The 19,594-nt window shown below is 45.5% G+C and overlaps 1 protein-coding gene across 1 annotated transcript in view; it reads right to left on the bottom strand.

The window, feature by feature from the left end:
- Window positions 1-19,594, bottom strand: part of KCTD3 (potassium channel tetramerization domain containing 3) — a 319,588-nt gene that overhangs the window by 11,747 nt on the left and 288,247 nt on the right. Inside the window, exons 16-17 of the mRNA XM_086927901.1 lie at window positions 8,077-8,261; window positions 7,830-7,968 (exon numbers count right to left, since the gene is read on the bottom strand). Of these exons, the coding sequence (XP_086784027.1) occupies window positions 7,830-7,968; window positions 8,077-8,261 (324 nt within the window). The remainder of the gene's footprint in view (window positions 1-7,829; window positions 7,969-8,076; window positions 8,262-19,594) is intronic.

Here is a 19,594-nt window from a genome sequence, read left to right as displayed (position 1 = left end):
CGTGGGACAGCTCGCACCTCCACCGTGGTCGCCGACAACGCCTCCTGGTCCGTGAGACTGCAGAGCCTAGCGTCGCCCACTCACCTGGTCGAGGTGACGGCCAACTGGTGCCTTCCTGGTACCCTCTGACTACTGGCTAGTAGTACGAACTTGGTCCCCTCTGCTTTCAGGTTTCATCAATCTCCGATCCAGGCTTGGATCCCTACGAACTATTCATCACTGGTCGCCGGCCAGCAACTCCTTTTTCTTCCGGCTCCTGGCTCGTCAGCGAAGACCCCGACGCCTGTAAGACTTGCAGCCGCAGCCCTCGTGGCTAGGTAACTCGGCATTTCAGTGCCTGCATAGCCTCCTTACTCTAGGGTCCCGAGTCCCTCGCTTCCGACTTGCCTTAACCTTTCCGTGTCCCCGGACACTTGTTTTAAACTGTGCACTTGAAGTATCTGCTAAAGAGATTTGGTTTGTGCTTAGTACCCTGTCCTCATAAAGAGTACAGGGCTGTTGTGATTCTTAATAAATATATTGTTTATTTTCATAACACTTGTGTGGTGTCCTTTCACTGGGTGTTCAAGGGGTACATGTGTGGTAAACAGCTGGCTTAACGCGCCCTCTCGAGTCTTTAGCCTTAGACTGCTCGTATCCACGCTACTAGGATAGCTGGTCTATAGGTTGACTTACAACCAAACACCATAAGGGTCGTTGGAACGATACATAGCGGTCGCTAGAATAGCGAACGTTGCATATCGGGCCAACTTCTCACAGCACTATCAATCGTGAGATAGTCTGTTTCTGCACCACCTTTCTTTTCTTGGCTCCGACGTGAGTTAGTTGATCGTCCACCCGGAAATATTAAAATGTCAACACTCTTTTTGGGTCCAAATGGTAGAGTCTTTTCTCTTCTATAGAGAGGTAAGGCGGAGCATAGAAGGTAGGCAGAGTGATAGATTGACCTACGTGAAAGGGAGTTACTAACTTCGGTAAAAAGAATGCTAGAGTAGAGGACCAGGTTGTCTGGGTAGATGGTACAATATGGATGATGTGCAGACAGCACCTTTAAATCACTGACCCTCCTCGCAGATGTTATTACCACCAGAAAGACCCTTTTGATGGTTAGGAGATTAAGAAGGCAGCTGTAGAACAGCTCAAAAGGAACGCACATCAGGAATGTAAGAACTAAGCTCAAGTCCCACTAGGGCGTAATAAAGGGCGCTGGTAGAAAAATATGTTGGAGGCCTTTTAAGAACCTATGTACAACAGGGGATTTAAAGAGGGATGGCTGGTCTGGCAACTGCAAACATTTCAAGATGGTAGAAAGATAACCTTTCAACTTGCCCAGTGCAGAGACCTTCTGGGCCAAGGAAAAAATACACTAAAGGACTTAGGAAAGAGGAGCTGACAGCAGGGCAACATGTTGGTCTATACACCATGCCACATACTTGCTCCTATACTCGCGTTAAGACAGCCTGCCAGGTGTTGAACCACCAGGGATATGCCCTGGTGTTCCAGCCATGTCCAGAGGTGCAAAGCCTCTTGACAAAGGGTCTACAACCCCACTCTGCTTGGTTTGTTGAAATACCACACGGCGCTGGCGATGTCTGTGAACACCTGTACTAGCCTTCCCCTGATGAAAGGAAGAAAGGCTTTCAAAGCCAATTGCATCACTCGAAGTTCCAACAGGCTGATGTGGATCCCGGACGACACTGGAGACCAGAGTCTTCTGATCTCCACCTCTCTCAGATGGCTGCCTCCGCCCAGAAGTGACGCATCTGTCACTACAGTCAGCTCTAGCTGGGGAAGAGGGAGGGGTCTGTCACTGACCCAATTGTGGTTTCTCAGCCACCACTGCAGGTCTTCTGCTGTTCCCTCCGAGATCTGGACCATGTTGAAGAGATTCCTGATGCTGTACCCATTGGAAATTCTGGACCCACTGCAGAGCTTGCACATGCCAATGAGCATATGTCACAAGCAGGATGGAGGAGGCCCTGAGGCCTAGCAGCCTAATTACGTTACACCAAAATCCCAGATAGAGGCTGAAACACTGATATCATAACCTTAATATCCTGGACACGGAGCAGAGGATAAGCCCAAAATTGCGCAGTGTTCAGTACAACTCTGATGAAAGGGAGCATCTGAGAAGGAGTCATGCGGCCCTTCGGCACGTTGTTAGTGAACCCCAGCAAATGCAGAAGGTTTTCTGGAGTCTGGAGGTGGGACGACGGCATGGGGTGAGTTCGCCTTCAACAACCAATCATCAAGGTAGGGGACGACTGGAATCCCTAACCTCTGCAGATGAGTTGTGACCACTGCCATCACTTTCGTGAACACCCAAGGGGTGCTGGTAAGGCCGAAGGCGAGCACAGCAACCTGAAAACGCTCTCGGCTCACTGTGAAAAGAAGGTAAGGTCTGTGGCCAGGCTGGACGGGGATGTGGAAATATGTGTCCAGCAAGTCCAACGTTACCATCCAGTCTCTCAGGTCCACGGCAGACAGGACTTGCGGGACTGAGGATTTTGAATTTCTCCTTTGTAGGTCCAGCCTAAGCAGTGCATGCGCTGCTCTGCAAGGCATGCTGTGTTAGGTACGGATGTGAAGCTTCACCCACTCTCCGCTGAGTTTTTTTATTGGCTTGTGTCATTGTCCATTGTAAACTGTGGCTTTTTATTAGTAAATAGGCTTAGTAGTCCCTTCTTAGTACCTCCTTTTTCTATTTTCTCAAAGAGCTTTGCCCTGCCTGCTCTTGCCAACAGGAAACGACAGGACACGCTCTGTTTTAGCGCATTTGCAATGGAATAGGTCTCTCATTTGTGAGAGTTCAAGCTAATGGCATTGTAAATGACAATGCCCTTTATTTATCAGTTTAAAAAAAAAACATAAATATAAGGCATTGTCATTTACAATGCCAATAGCTCAAACTCCCGTAAATGTGACACCTATTGCATTGCAAATGCTTGTTAAAGAAGAGGTTGAGAAGGCACAGGTCTAAAAGAGAACAAAGACCTCCGTCCTTTTTGGGCACCAGAAGTGATGGGAATAACAACGACCTACTTCTGATGCGGGCACCCTCTCTGTGGCTCCCTTGACTAAGAAAGCCAGCACTTCCATATGGAGAAAGGAGAGCTGGTCCACTGTCAGCCTGTCGTGAGTGGGTAGTATGGGTGGAGGGGTGGTCACATAGGGCAAGTAGCCCTTTGGATGAGCTACAAACCCAAAGGTCAGATCTTATTGACCTCAAGTTGTGCAGGTGATGAAGTATCATGTTCCCCACTGGAATCCCACGATGGTTGAAGGGCCAAACTAAAGGGGTTTGTAAGCTGTGGCTGTCATAGGGTGGGGTTGGTGGACTGGTCCAACTTCTGGCTACCTGTCTCACGTGTGCTGTGGGCACTGCGTCTTCGGACACAAAAAAGATTGGGAAACTTTCTGGCTGGGAGTGTAGAGACCTAGTTGAAAGCCTCTTCCATGGACACAAAGGGGGCAGAAGGTAGGCTGGGGTTGTTGAGGTGCCATAGACAGGCCCAAGGACCTGGCTGTAGCCCTGCTGTCATTAAACAAAAAAAGAGGGGGTGGGAAAACCCAATCAACCCTTGCGGGCTTGGGCGTCTATGAGAGATAGGTAATGGTGCCAGCAAGGGATTTATTTTTGAAAATTGCTTTCCAGTTCAGGAAAAGAAAAAAATAATTCTCAATAATCCTGGCTGATTAATCAGCAACTGCACTAATAAATGAATATCAAACAAGGAGTTCGAATTAATCAACTGACTTGCATCAATTAGTTACTCTGTAACCGCGATCAGAGCAGCATAGCAGTCAGTCTCTGTGTCGTCGGCGGCGTCAGCGTCGGCGTGAAAGCTTGGCCTCGTTCGAGGCCAAGCTTTCACACCGACGCTGAGACTGACTGCTATGCTGCTCTGATCGCGGTTACAGAGTGCCACATATAGATATTTGTCTGCAAATTGAACATTCCAAAAAAGTTTATGACGACCACGGTTCGATCATCTGTTACATTACAAAATCTAACAACATAAACAAACAGAAAATAAGAACAAAAGTTTGCTGAATCCGATGGAGGACTAATTTATGCAGTCCTTTCTGTGTGTTTTTTTCAAGGGTCACAACTGCTGATCTACTGTTTTGTCCTGAGGAAGGTCTCATTGATTTGTTCTACAGGAGACCGAAACGTCGACTACTGAATCCTATTCCTGTGCTTGCGATTTAATTCAATCAGATGATGAATCTATGATTTTATGATAATACTCATCTTTTCTGTATCATATTTGTATTGGACTTTTTTCATGAATGAAATATTGGCTGATTTCACAATTCTTTATTTCATTCATGTTGATCTGTGTCTATGACCTGAAATTGTTGATCTGTACCCTGTTTTTCTGAATTTGAATAATCAAACATATAAATCAACTACTTTTTATCAAAAAAAATAAATCTTCTCCGTGTCTCCTTCTATTTTTCAATAACTAATTGATGCAAGTCAGTTGATTAATTCGAACTCCTTGTTTGATATTCATTTATTAGTGCAGTTGCTGATTAATCAGCCAGGATTATTGAGAATTATTTTTTCTTTTCCTGAACTGGAAAGCAATTATCAAAAATGAATCCCTTGCTGGCACCATTGCCTATCTCTGCTGTCATTAAAGCACTCTCCTTCTCTCTAAAAAAACCGGAGCCATCAAAGTGTATGTCAATGACCGAGGTGTGGACATATGCTGAAAAGCCAATAGTTCTCACCCAGGGCCCTTGCCTAAGGGTCACCAACAATGAAATCGCTCTGCCCAGTGAGTCTGTCATATCCAGCCCAATTTTTATCTTGATTTTGACTGCATCTCTGCCATGATCAATTGCTTGACAGAGTGTGGCTTGGGCCTCCTCCACAACCATGGACAGCACTCGCCCAACCGAGTTCCAGATCATATGTGAGTATCAGCCCAAGAGGAACATGGTGTTCACTGACCCCAGTGTCAAGCTGGCAGATGAGAACATCTACTTCCCTAGGGTATCCAGCCATTTGGGTATCTATTCTGTGGGGTGGTAGGGAATGTACCGGGATTGATTTTGGAAGTGGAGGCCTGGACCACCAAGCTCTCTAGGATGGGACCTAGGTGAGGGAACTGGGGCAGGGTGAGGACAGTGAGTAATCATCCTATTCACAGTGTAGGCCTTGGACTAGGCCCCCATTAGGACACCAGTAAGAGCTTCATTAAATGGGAGTAATGGTTTAGTGGGGGCAACTACCGGTTGAAGCACCTCAGTCAAAATGTTTGTCTTGACTGCCAATGAGGGCAGCGTAAGGTCCTGGCCTCTTAACTGCCCTCTGCACCATTGCTGCAAATGAGGCACCCTCCTCAGTAGCCATAGTAGGGGGAGTATCTGGGGAGGTGTCCAGTCCACTGGTATCCACCAGATCCTCATACCAGGCGTCCGCAGGATCTTTAATGGCTGGTACACATAAGGGTCTGAAGACCGCTCCCAATCATCACCCAATCCAGACCTCTCATAGAAATAAGGCACTGACTCTGACATGAGGTGGCTGCCCCAGTTGGCGTCCGATGATCCCTCTCCTGCTGAATGTCTGAGTCGGTCTGATGCCGATAGGGGCGGTTTTGGCACTAGAGCGGCTGCAGGGGAAGGTGGAGGTCACTCAACCAGTGCCGCTCCAGATTCGTCACTGGATCCTTGAGGCCTGACTTGCCCCAAGAGCAAACCTGCCAGCATAAAACCAGTGGTGGCCCCTCCTCAAAGATGAGGTGCATGGCAATTCTTTTATTTGGGTGGGGGTCCCTCCGGCTTCCGTAAACTCAAGGAGGCATGGAAACGGCCCAGGCTCCACCACAGAGCTAGGCAACAAGTGCTGACGGCCCGCAACTCATCTGAAGGCCTTTTCCACTTTTTCTTTTTCTTGAGGGACTTACCTGACTTCCCAGGCAACTTGCAGTGCAACGAGGATCGCAGGTACTACCCCTCAAATGATCTCAAGACCTTCCTCCCAACTGAGATCCTGAGTGTCGTGGGCTCGATCGGCAGCGGGGAGCAGGAGGGACTACTCCCTCTGCTCCTTAGGAAACATGGTGCTGTAATCTTCTCACATCTTGACATAGTGATTGCACTCCAGACATCAAAGGCACACAGAATACAGGTCTATCACCGACATCTGGCATTAACAGGTGCTGCATGGCTTAAAACCTGCCTTTTTGGTTGACATCTCTCACCCCAGGATTTAAGTCTCGAAAAATATCAGTTACAAGGTTACTGGGGGTATCTCGCTCCAAATCTACACAGATTGTCGTGGAAAGAAAAGAACTTACGTCAGCACACTGAACGAACGATGCTGACCATACACGCAGATCTGAACTATGCCACTTTTAGGTGAGCAGTGATACGAACATTTTCAGATCCAGTCTGACGCCTGGAGAATAGTCTAATTTACGGAATCTGCAGCTAAAAGACTATCAGATATGTAGAATTTATGAGTTGGGTGAGAAGGGCAAATTAATACTATCATAGTTGTTAATGCAGCTGTAGGGGTGGTTCGCTTACACACAGAGGGGGAGTGGTCTATAAGCAGCGCAAGACACCGCACCTCACCCCCTTAGAACCTGTGATGCTGTAGCACAACAACAAAGGTGGAGAAGGGATACACACAAGCTTAGGTTCATAAGCGCCAAGACTACCCCTTTAGGCCGCCATTCGCAAACCAGTGACACAGCTCAATTCATATAACACTGACTATTTATGCAATCACGAGGTGATTGCACAGATTTTTTTTTTTTTTTAAAACACGACAAAATGCTAAAGAGTCAACCGGAAATAGCAGGTACACCCCTCGGGAAGGATCCCGTAGAGGCAGTCGCATGCATTGGGGGCTCCACTCGTCCACCGCGTGCGTTGGTTGCACCAACAAGCCCAGGCATTTTTAACACAAAGAGACGGCGGCAATGGCATGGCTCCTCACAGCACACCCAGCAGTGTGGAGAGGAGGCGGCGGGCGCCTTTCCCAGGCTCACCGGGCTGCAGAGTGCGTACAGAGTGTGCAGGGTGAGACACAGCAAGTCTACAGCGTGGGGGCAGCTCACATGTCTCCTTCCAGCAGAGATGGCAGCAATGTCGTGGCACCTCACCGCACGTCCAGCAGTGTGGAGAGGAGGCAGAGTGCGAACCCGGGCAGGGTGGAACACAGAGAGTCTACAGTGTGTCTGCTCACGCTGACTGTACGCGCCAGCCGGCCCTCTGATTGGTTAATAAGGAACACCAATGGTAGTGTTTATTTGGTAGTTGTCAACTAATCAGAGAGCCGACTTGGGCGTGCAGGCAGCGTGATGGGGCGTGTTTTGGACCTACTCTGCTTCCAAAAACTTTAAAACTCTCACCTCTTGGAGCAGTACTACTGAACTGCTTCACAGAGTAACATCACAACTCTCTCTAATTTTCCTCATTCATTTTTTTACCCTTAGCCATCCTTTTAACTGCATGCGCGCTATGGCAATTCCGCTCCTGTGCTGAGTTTTTTAAAACCGCACTTTACGTGACGAGCTGGGCTCGTCATCAGCGTGCGAGGAGGCTACGCCATGACGAGCCCAGCTCGTCATCAGCGTGGAAGGGGTTAAAAAGTAATTTTTTTTCTCTTTTTTTATATTAGTTGTTTCAATTAAAGGTCTGTAATACTGATTGATCAAAGGAATTTATGTGCATCCCCATAACACCAGAATTCAACAAACTAACAGTATGGTTATTCACAATTGAGAAAATATAATTTACAAATATCTACAAAAAAACTGTAGTCAGCTTTTCACAATACAGTTTAAGTAGCTTAAGCTGTTTACCTAGTGTTAGAATCACGTAGGTGACTTTGTTGAAGTACCGAAGTGGCTGGGCTGATGTTAGGCGTGGCACAGCGAGAAGTGCTCAGATCACACTGATCTAGAAGTTTAAGCAGTTCCTCTTCTGTAGGCCCCCCAACATCTAAGAAAAAAGGGTACACGATGAATAGGTAATTGAACATCAAAGTCACAATGAATGAATTCAATAACAACATGAGCAGAAATGTGAAGAAATCCCAAATGCACATACCTTTGTCTTCACTTTTGCTCACCATGTCCATGGCGGTAGTCAGATCCCACATTTGAATACTTCCGTTTGAGTGCCCAGTGAAGAGGTAGCGTCGTGGCCTTGACCCCATTCTGCTAGAACCTTCACATTCTCGTACAGTAAACGAAGTAATGGTGGTGCAGTCAACAGCCTGGATCTCACAGATCCTAAAAAGGAAATACAAATAATTGCACTTTTTATGGCAGCATTTGAAAGGGAGTTTTCTACATAGGGGTCATCTATGATGATCACATTGGGTCACATTTGGATTTTATTTGCCTAGGACAATAAACACATTCTTTTAATTTTTATCTCTGCGCTTCCAGCTAATACGCCTCAACTACTCTTCATTTACTTGTCAAATATATGTTTAGTCCCTGTGTTGAATGGCTCATTAGATGTATTTCATTAAACAACCGTCTGGACCCTTTGGATCACTCAACCACAAACAACATATCCATTCACAGAGTGGAATGGCAAATTTAACACTTTGGGTGCTCATGACGAGCTCAGCTCGTCATGCAGCACGGTGGCTCTGTGCTCATGACGAGCTCAGCTCGTCATGACTGCTGCGGAACGTCCACGCGGGGATAATTCCCCTCCTGTGCGGGGCGTTCCATTGAGTGGGCAGAGTCATGAAGAGCTCAGCTCGTCATGAGCACAGCACCACTGTGCTGCATGACGAGCCGAGCTCGTCACAAGCACTGCGGCGCAGCGCGTGGCCCCCCTGCCCCCCATCTCAAGCGAATTAGCTCCGCGGCGAAAGGGTTAAAAGGCTTGGGAAAACAATGATGAAGTTGCCTGGGCACAAGACAAGGCAGGAACAGTTAAGGCAGTACCAGACTGAGAGACATGAATAGCACTCAATAAGCATTTATCACTTGGAAAAGGAAACATCTGTTACTCATAAGAGGTGCCCATGTGATGCAAATATTTCCCAAGTTGGACAGCAACAAGACAGATGTACTGAGATAATACAACCTCAAAGGTCGACAGTAGAGTGGGAAATCATTGGTTTTGGTGTTTGTTCTAATAAACAAGTTGCTAACTTTGGGTAACACTGTTTCTGGTGAATGCTCTACCTAATCGCTGAATCCTCACCTTTAGAATATTTACCAGACTGGATCCGCAACTTTTCAAAGCTGTGCTCCTGCATGCTGCCACATGGCGCCATGTGACTCAGAGTTAACTTCATTCTGCCACTGAATTGACGTAAAGGAGCCCCATATAAGCCCCTTAGATGCAGAGCATTTAAAAATTGTTGGTACAAGTGTGCTGGTACCTAACTTGGGATCTTTTTAGAGATTAAAAAAGCCACAGATTGGGGAGTTGAGGGCGATAAAGAACCTCCAGTTAGAAAGAGTATCCACCAGAAAAGTGTTACAGAAGGTGAGCAACTTGATTTCGAACTGCAGGTTCCTTACCTTTAGAATTAATTCCAAAGTAGTATTCCCAAAGTGGAGGGCTTGTGTAGTGGGCTTAGATTAAAAAGGCCTTGAGGACCAAACAGTCAAAATGTCCTTACTGTTGGACCTGGCTGTCAAGGCATTACTGCTTTGTTAATGTGTGCAATTGATGCCCACGTGATGGCCTGACAGATGTAAAGAATAGGCACTCTGCTTGCTAATGCGGTGGTAGTAGTATTAACAATGGTGGAATGAGCCTCAATCCTTCTGGAGGCTGCTTCTTGGCCATCACGTAGCATATCATAAGGCAGAGGACTATCTGCCTTGACAAAGTCCTTCTCTGGACCGACGTATCTTTTTTGCACAACAGAACCCCTCAAAAAGCTGACCCAATGGTTTTTGGTGTGATCTATGTAAAAACTTAAAGATCTAATGGGGTTTAGCCGATGGAGTCTCTCATCCTCCTTCGAGGGGTGAGGTGGGACAAAGAACATAAATGGCCCAATATAAAAAGGAGTGCCAACTTTCAGCAAAAAGGCCACCTTAGTCCTCAGAACCAGTTTGTCTGGAAGACTGTTTACCTCATCGCAATCACTTCAGATTGACATCACAACAAGCTGAAGGGATTGTGATGAGGAAAACCATCTTCTGTATCAAAATATGCAATGAGCAGCTGTGCATCAGCTCAAAAGGAGTACACATGGTCGCATTGTGACACCACAATCGGTTTAGAATGGAACATGTGAGTTAAAGAGAGTACAACATGTTGCTTTAACAGGTGTGGGAGTACATTTCATCCAAAAAGCACAATGATCTTCAATTATGCAACATTCAGGTTAAAAAGTGTATCAAGAAGGGCTTTTTTGCAAGAGTTTACAAAGTTGACAGTAGCAAAAACATTGTGAGTCACCCGAACAAACGGAGAGGAGGGTGTAAAAGAAGAGAGGGTAATGTGCTTTCCATTAAAAAAAAGTGCAATGCTCCATTCTACACAATGACGGTAAGTGGGGTTGATCTAGAGATCATAGCACTATGTTGTCCTCCATATAAATTGCACGGAGAAGCACAGATATATAAATTCCCAGGGTTGGTGCTATAGAGACGCATTAAAAGAAATCTAATGAAATTGTGGGAACATTTAATGATGAGTTTATTAAGCTCAAACAGACAAATTGTGTTAAGTATGTTGCTAGTCATGGTTTGTTCGTTGGAGGAGGCAACAAGCATTGGCATAGCCAATAGGTTTTGCCTTTGGGACCTTATGTGTTTAGCCAGAACTTTTGGCTATGTTGTAGAGCATTGTGGCTGCTGTGCATTATGTTGAAAACTTATAATAAAAAGTATTAATCATTTTTGTTACCTTCATACAAAGACAACATTATATACAACTGAAAAACCTGATTAAAAAAAGATTTTAACATAAAAATTGTATTCTACTTTTTTTGTGCTTGCACTGCTGGCAACTACTTCCTGCCTGTTCTCATGCTTGTTTGTTATAATTTTTTTGTTATGGGGGAGCGGGACATAAATAACGGGGGAGTGGAAGTTTGAAAACAGTAATTTAATTAGAACACGGGCCATATTCCAAGGGCAGACTGACGTGATGCTTAGGTGGTGCGCTGTTGCAAAAATGGTGGTGGTGAATGATGTTTGGTGCTCAGTTGGTGATACTATATTGTGTGGATTGGAGGTATGTTGTGGATTGTGGAGTTTTGGAGTTGAAATATGTTGTTTGGTGTGTAATTATGCGGTGTGTATTGGAAATGTGTGGTGTTGAATTGTGTGGCCTGGAACTGTGGTGTTCTGTGAAATTATGCTTAGTGAAATTGTGTCATGGTGTGGAGTGCATTTTGCATTAAGTGCAGTGTAATTGTGTAGCATATAACTATGTTGCACTGAGTGGTATTGTGTTGAGTGTATGTTGCATTCTGTAGAGTGTAATTATGGGGCACTGAGTGGCATTTGGAGTGTATGTTGCATTGAGTGCAGTGTACTTATGTAGCATATAATTATGTGGCACTGAGTGGTATTGTGTGGAGTGTATGTTGCATTCAGTAGAGTATAATTATGTGGTGTGTAATTATGTGGCACTGAGTGGTATTCAGAGTGTATGTTGCATTGAGTGCAGTGTAATTATGTAACATATAATTATGTGGCACTGAGGGGTATTGTGTGGAATGTATTTTGGATTCAGTAGAGTGTAATTATGTGGCGTGTAATATGTGGCACTGAGTGGTACTTGGAGTGTCTGTTGCATTGAGTGCAGTATAATTATGTTGCATATAAGTATGTGGCACTGTGTGGTAATATGTGGAGTGTATTTATGTTGCATTGAGTAGAGTGTAAGTATGAGGTGTGTAATTATATGGCACTGAGTGGTATTATGTGGAGTCTATTTAAGTTGCATTGAGAAGAGTGTAATTATGTGGTGTGTAATTATATGGCACTGAGTGGTATTATGTGGAGTCTATTTAAGTTGCATTGAGAAGAGTGTAATTATGTGGTGTGTAATTATGTGGCACTGAGTGGCATTTGGAGTGTATGTTGCATTGAGTGCAGTGTCATTATGTAGCAAATAATTATGTGGCACTAAGTGGTATTGTGTGGAGTGTATGTTGCATTCAGTAGAGTATAATTATGTGGCGTGTAATTATATGGTGTGTTATTATGTGGCACTGAGTGGTATTTGGAGTTTATTTTGCATTGAGTGCAGTGTAATTATATAACATATAATTATGTGGCACTGAGTGGTATTGTGTGGAGTGTATGTTGCTTTCAGTAGAGTATAATTATGTAGCGTGTAATTATGTGGCACTGAGTGGTATTATGGGGAGTGTATGTTGTATTCAGTAGAGTGTAATTGTGTGGCGTGAACTTATGTTGCACTGAGTGGTATTATTTGGAGTGTATGTTACATTGAGTGCAGTGTAATTATGTAGCATATAATTATGTGGCACTGAGTGGTATTATGTGGAGTGTATTTATGTTGCATTGAGTAGAGTGTAATTATGTGGCGTGTAATTATGTGGCACTGAGTGGTGTTTGGAGTGCATGTTGCATTGAGTGCAGTGTAATTATGTAGCATATAATTATACGGCACTGAGTGGTATTGTTTCGAGTCTATGTTGCATTGAGTGAAGGTAATTATGTAGCATATAATTATGTGGCACTGAGTGGTATTATGTGAAGTGTGTGTTGCATTCAGAAGAGTGTAATTATGTGGTGTGTAATTATCCGGCACTGAGTGGTATTTGGAGTGTATGTTACATTGAGTGCAAAATAATTACGTAGCATATCATTATGTGGCACTGAGTGGTATTGTGGGGAGGTTATGTTGTATTCAGTAGAGTGTAATTGTGTGGCGTGTAATTATGTGGCACAGAGTGATATTATTTGGAGTGCATGTTGCATTGAGTGCAGTGTAATTATGTAGCATATAATTATGTGGAACTGTGTGGTATTATGTGGAGAGTATTTATGTTGCATTGAGTAGAGTGTAATTATGTGGCGTGTAATTATGTGGTGTGTAATTATGTGGCACTGAGTGGTATTTGGAGTGTATTTTGCATTGAGTGCAGTGTAATTATATAACATATAATTATGTGGCACTGAGTGGTATTGTGTGGAGTGTATGTTGCATTCAGTAGAGTGTAATTATGTGGTGTGTAATTATGTGGCTCTGGAGTGTATCTTATATTGAGTGCAGTGTAATTATGTAGCATATAAGTATGTGGCACTGTGTGGTATTATGTGGAATGTATTTATGTTGCATTGAGTAGAGTGTAAGTATGAGGCGTGTAATTAGATGGCACGGAGTGGTATTATGTGCAGTGTATTTATGTTGCATTGAGTAGAGTATAATTATGTGGCCTGTAATTATGTGGCACTGAGTGGTATAATGGGGAGTGTATGTTGTATTCAGTAGAGTGTAATTGTGTGGCGTGCACCTATGTGGCACTGAGTGGTATTATTTGGAGTGTATGTTACATTGAGTGCAGTGTAATTATGTAGCATATAATTATGTGGCACTGAGTGGTATTATGTGGAGTGTATTTATGTTGCATTGAGTAGAGTGTAATTATGTGGCGTGTGATTATGTGGCACTGAGTGGTATTTGGAGTGCATGTTGCATTGAGTGCAGTGTAATCATGTAGCATATAATTATATGGCACTGAGTGGTATTGTTTGGAGTCTATGTTGCATTGAGTGAAGGTAATTATGTAGCATAAAATTATGTGGCACTGAGTGGTATTGTGTGAAGTGTGTGCTGCATTCAGTAGAGTGTAATTGTGTGGCGTGTAATTATGTTGCACTGAGTGGTATTATTTGGAGTGCATGTTGCATTGAGTGCAGTGTAATTATGTAGCATATAATTATGTGGAACTGTGTGGTATTATGTGGAGTGTATTTATGTTGCATTTAGTAGAGTGTAATTATGTGGCGTGTAATTATGTGGCACTTAGTGGTATTAGGAGGAGTGTATGTTGTATTCTGTAGAGTGTAATTGTGTGGCGTGTAATTATGTGGCACTGAGTGGTATTGTCTGGAGTGTATGTTGCTTTGAGTGCTGTGTAATTATGTAGCATATAAATATGTGGAACTGAGTGGTATTGTGTTGCATTCAGTAGAGTGTAAGTATGCAGTGTGTAATTATGTGGCACTGAGTGGTATTTGGAGTGTATGTTGCATTGAGTGCAGTATAATTATGTTGCATATAACTATGTGGCACTGAGTGGTATTTGGAGTGTATGTTGCATTGAGTGCAGTGTAATTATGTGGCACTGAGTGGTATTTGGAGTGTATGTTGCATTGAGTGCAGTGTAATTATGTGGCGTGTAATTATGTGGCACTGAGTGGGATTTGGATTGTATGTTGCATTGAGTGCAGTGTAATTATGTGGCATGTAATTATGTGGCACTGAGTGGTATTTGGAGTGTATGTTGCTTTGAGTAGAGTATAATTATGTGGCCTGTATTTATGTGGCACTGAGTGGTATTATGAGGAGTGCATGTTGCATTGAGTGCAGTGTAATTATGTAGCATATAATTATGTGGAACTGTGTGGTATTATGTGGAGTGTATCTATGTTGCATTTAGTAGAGTGTAATTATGTGGCGTGTAATTATGTGGCACTTAGTGGTATTAGGAGGAGTGTATGTTGTATTCTGTAGAGTGTAATTGTGTGGTGTGTAATTATGTGGCACTGAGTGGTATTGTTTGGAGTGTATGTTGCATTGAGTGCAGTGTAATTATGTAGCATATAATTATGTAGCACTGAGTGGTATTGTGTGGAGTGTGTGTTGCATTCAGTAGAGTGTAATTATGCGGCACTGAGTGGTATTTGGAGTAAATGTTGCATTGAGTGCAGTGTAATTATGTGGCACTGAGTGGGATTTGGAGTGTATGTTGCATTGAGTGCAGTGTAATTATGCGGTGTGTACTTATGTGGCACTGAGTGGTATTTGGAGTGTATGTTGCATTGAGTGCAGTTTTGATTTAATTTGATTTGATTTAAAATTATTTCTATAGCGCACGTATACCAGCGGTTTCTTGGCGCTGACTCTAACTGGATCCAAAGCTAGTAGGCAGAGAGGGGTGGGGGAAAATTAGTTAAAGGACTTTTTGAACAGATAAGTCTTAAGGTGCTTACGGAATTGAGGGTACTGTGTAATGGTCCGGAGTTCAAGGGGAAGGGAGTTCCAAAGGGTAGGGGCAAGGGTGGCGAATTTAGATCCTCCCCACTTCTTTCTCCGGAAACGGGGAACGGTGAGGAGGGATTGGGAAGACGAGCGAAGTTCCCGAGTAGGAATGTATGGAGTAATCTCGGACGAGATAAAGGCCGGAGCCAATCCAAGTCGAGCTAGAAAGGTCGTAGTTGCAAGCTTAAATTGGACCCTGGCGCCCACAGGGAGCCAGTGTAGTGATTTCAAGAGGGGGGAAGAGTGGTGGAATTTAGGGAGATTGAAGACCAGGCGGGCCGCCTGGTTCTGGATCTGTTGTAGACGCCGCAGGCTGTAGGCGGGGATGCCGGCATATAAAGCATTGCCGTAATCCAGGCGGGATATCACCATGGCCAGGATTATAAGCTTGAGAGCAGAAAAAGTGAAAAAGCGAGACACTCGGCGAATAGTTCGCAGGGAAAGAAAAGAGGAAGATACCACGGAGCTAACCTGGGAGTGAAGGGTGAGTTGCAAATTGATTTTTATACCCAGGGTTTTAACAGAGGAGGAGGGAGCAGGAGAAGTACCAAGAGAGGGGGGCCAGAAGAGGGAGGACCAGGGGCTGGATGAACCACCCGTCAACACCAACTCGGTCTTATCAGGGTTGAGTTTAAGGTGGTTGTGGTTCATCCAGTCCCTGATGTGAAGCATGACAGATTGAAAATTTAGCACAGAGGAGGGAGAAGAGGATAGATTAAAAACAAGCTGGAGGTCATCCGCATAATTAAATACGGCGACCTCCATCTGTTGAAGGGAAAAGATGAGGGGGGCAAGATAGAGATTGAACAAGAGGGGGGAGAGGGAAGAACCCTGGGGAACCCCGCACTGCACTCCCCGGACGTCCGCCATAAAATCACCCAGACGGACAGCCTGGGTGCGGTCACTCAGGAAAGAGGACAACCAGACCAGGGCGGTCCCCCGGATCCCTGCCGCCTTGACACGGGACAACAAGATGGTATGGTCAACCGTGTCAAAGGCGGCTGAAAGATCTAGGAGCACAAGGGCCTGGTGCTGATTGGTGTCCATACCCTCCCTGAGGTTGTCCAGGACCGAAATGACAACGGACTCCGTGGAGTGCGCGGGGCGGAAACCAGCCTGGCGGGGGGCAAGGACTCCATACGTCTCCACAAAGGAACTCAGAGCGCGGGTGACATGACGCTCGAGTACCTTAGCCAGAAATGGCAAGAGGGAGATGGGGCGGAAATTGGCGGGGACAGAAGGATCAGCCCCAGGTTTCTTTAAAATGGGCACAATTACCGCCGATTTCAAAGAATTGGGAACTACACCTTGGGCAAGGGAGCTATTTAGAAGATGGAGGGGGGGGTCTGGGCAGGTAACAAAGATGTGACGGAGAATATGGGCCGGGCAAGGGTCAAGAGGAGAACCAGACTTGACCAAAGGCACTAGGGTGGCCAAACTTTCTCTAGTGATGGGCGGAAAGGTGGTGAGTTCGCCCTTGGGAGGGGGGCATTGAGGGTCCACAAAGGAAGGGGAGGGAGGGGGAATGTTGGCCTTGATGGTGGTAATTTTGTTGATAAAATAGTCATTCAAGGAGAGGCAGAGTTCTTCAGACGGGGCAGGCTTGAGGGTTGTTCTATCCGAGAATGCCAGGTCGTGAACGATTGTAAATATCTCCTTGGTCTGGTTTTCCGCAGCTAGGATTTTAGAGGAGAAGTATGATGTTTTAGCCTCCAAGATGGCTTTTTTATATTGGGTAAGGGTGATGGTATACTCCAATTTTAGAATGGGGCAATAGTTTCTTCTCCAAGCCCGTTCTGCGCGACGTACTTTTAGTTTGATGGTTTTAAGCTCGACGGTAAACCATCGATTGGCGTCCTTCTCCCGTTTGGAGGTAATGCGTTTGAGCGGGGCAACGGAGTCGCGGCCAGAGGAGAGCCATTTATCTATGGCATCCACCTGGGAGGAGGTGGAAAGGCCGTGCAGGGAGGGAATGGAGGAACTAAGAAGGAGAGAGAAACTGTCTGGGTTAACTCGACTCCATGAACGGACCCAGGTGTTTTTGGGGCAAGGGGGCTTGGTAGGGGGGAGAATGGGAAGAGAAAAGGAGATCAAGTGATGATCAGTCCAAGGGCAGGGCGTGATTGATAGGGATTCCACAGGGCAATTCAGGGACCAGATCTGATCGAGCGTGTGACCTTTGATGTGGGTGGGTGATTGAACAAAAGATGTAAAGTTAAGGGAGTGGAGAGTTTCAGAGAATTCCTTGGAGGATAGACATTCTGCGGGGTCAGATGGCCAGAAGTTAAAATCTCCAAGAAGCAGAATGGAGGAGTTATTAATTGTAATTGTGGCCAGGACATCCAGAAAGTCAGAGAGGAATTGTAGCGGGGATTGAGGAGGACGGTAGGTAAGAAAACAGGTCAAAGGAGGAGAGATGGAGGTGGTACGAATCACCAAAAATTCAGAGGTCGCGATGCTGGGCATAGATAAAGTTTGGAAAGGTAGGTCGGTGCGTGCGATGACCGCTACACCGCCCCCAGCTTTGCCGTGAGGGCGATCCACCCTAAGGGCGTAGTAAGTGGCCGGTAGGGTGGATAGAAGGGCGGGGAGGGAGTCATCGCAGAACCAAGTCTCCGTGAGGAAAAGGAGATCTGGGGCATGGAGATCTAGCAGGACCGAGAGCTCATGCGCATGGGCGACAGCCGACCGGGTGTTAAGATAGAAAACTTTAAGTGTTTTAAGAGTTGATTGGGGGACAGTGCAACAGGGCGGGAAGGGGGTCCCAACAGCGGGAGGGGGAATAAGGGGGGTGGTGGTGGGGGAGAGTCCATGAGAGGAGATACGGGAGAGTGTTGAGGCCATAATAGGCCAAGGTCCCTGGAGGTTTCGCAATTGGTTCGGGGAATAGATGATACGCTGGGCAGAGTGACAAGCCCCTAGCTCCGGCCAGTCGCGGACGGGCGCAGACGGGCTTGCCTTAGGCGCGCCTTCGGCGCGCAATCGTCGCGCCCGCTGCGCTTCCTCCCAAGGCACATAATTTATGCAGATTTGTCAGGTGGTTTTATTGAGGGGGCGTGGCCGACCGAGGGGGCGTGTCACGTGGCACACCTCACCCTCGAGACTGGCGACCCGGATCAGGTGCTTCGTTGCAGCGTCAGCGCGCTGTTTGTGGAGGAGCCAGAAAGTGCGAGTGAGTAGATAGTTTTAAAACAAACAAAGTATTACACAAGATTTTTAAAAGCAAAATATCAAGCTCCCGGCTTTTCGCCTCAGGAGTCCAGCTGTAGTGACGCGCTATGGGTGCTGCGCGCACTATTTGTAGCGTTTTGAGGGGGCGTGGCCGACCGAGGGGGCGTGTCACGTGGCACACCTCACCCTCGAGACTGGCGACCCGGATCAGGTGCTTCGTTGCAGCATCAGCGCGCTGTTTGTGGAGGAGCCAGAAAGTGCGAGTGAGTAGATAGTTTTAAAACAAACAAAGTATTACACAAGATTTTTAAAAGCAAAATATCAAGCTCCCGGCTTTTCGCCTCAGGAGTCCAGCTGTAGTGACGCGCTATGGGCGCTGCGCGCACTATTTGTAGCGTTTTGAGGGGGCGTGGCCGACCGAGGGGGCGTGTCACGTGGCACACCTCACCCTCGAGACTGGCGACCCGGATCAGGTGCTTCGTTGCAGCGTCAGCGCGCTGTTTGTGGAGGAGCCAGAAAGTGCGAGTGAGTAGATAGTTTTAAAACAAACAAAGTATTACACAAGATTTTTAAAAGCAAAATATCAAGCAGTGTAATTATGTGGCGTGTAATTATGTGGCACTGAGTGGTATTTGGCGTGTATTTTGCATTGAGTACAGTGTAATTATGTGGCGTATAATTATGTGGCTCTGAGTGGTATTTGGATCGTATGTTGCATTGAGTGCAGCGAAATTAATAGCTTTGTCATTTACAATGCCAATAGTTGTAAATTTCGCAAATGTGACACCTATAGCATTTGTAATGCAATATGTGTTGTATTTACGTGACTTAGATGTATTGAAATTACAAATAACAATAGCTTTTAATTTTTTTAAAATAATTAGTACTTAAATAAAAGTTATTGTAATTTATAATGGCAATAGCTTAAACTTTTGTAAATAACTTTTGTGAAGAATATGTTCAGTGTATTTTATTGTGATGAAAATCCAACAACAGAAGTGAAATATTAACATCTTTTTGTGACATTTGTAATAAAGCTTGAAACATTGAGAGAACATATTTGAAACAGTTGTTGTTGAATGGTTGCACATACTGATGCTGTGATGGCGCTGAGTGATGTTGTGGTGGCGACGAGTGATGCAGTGGCGTTCAGTGATGCTGTGGTAGCGGAGAGTGATGTTGTGGTGCCCCTGAGTGATGCTGTGGTGGTGCTGAGTGATGCTGT

Source organism: Lissotriton vulgaris, chromosome 6 (genome assembly GCF_964263255.1).
Source record: "Lissotriton vulgaris chromosome 6, aLisVul1.2, whole genome shotgun sequence".
Classification (NCBI taxonomy): Eukaryota; Metazoa; Chordata; class Amphibia; order Caudata; family Salamandridae; genus Lissotriton; species Lissotriton vulgaris.
Note: the sequence above shows the minus strand (reverse complement) of the source record. Positions and strands in the feature narration are given on the sequence as shown.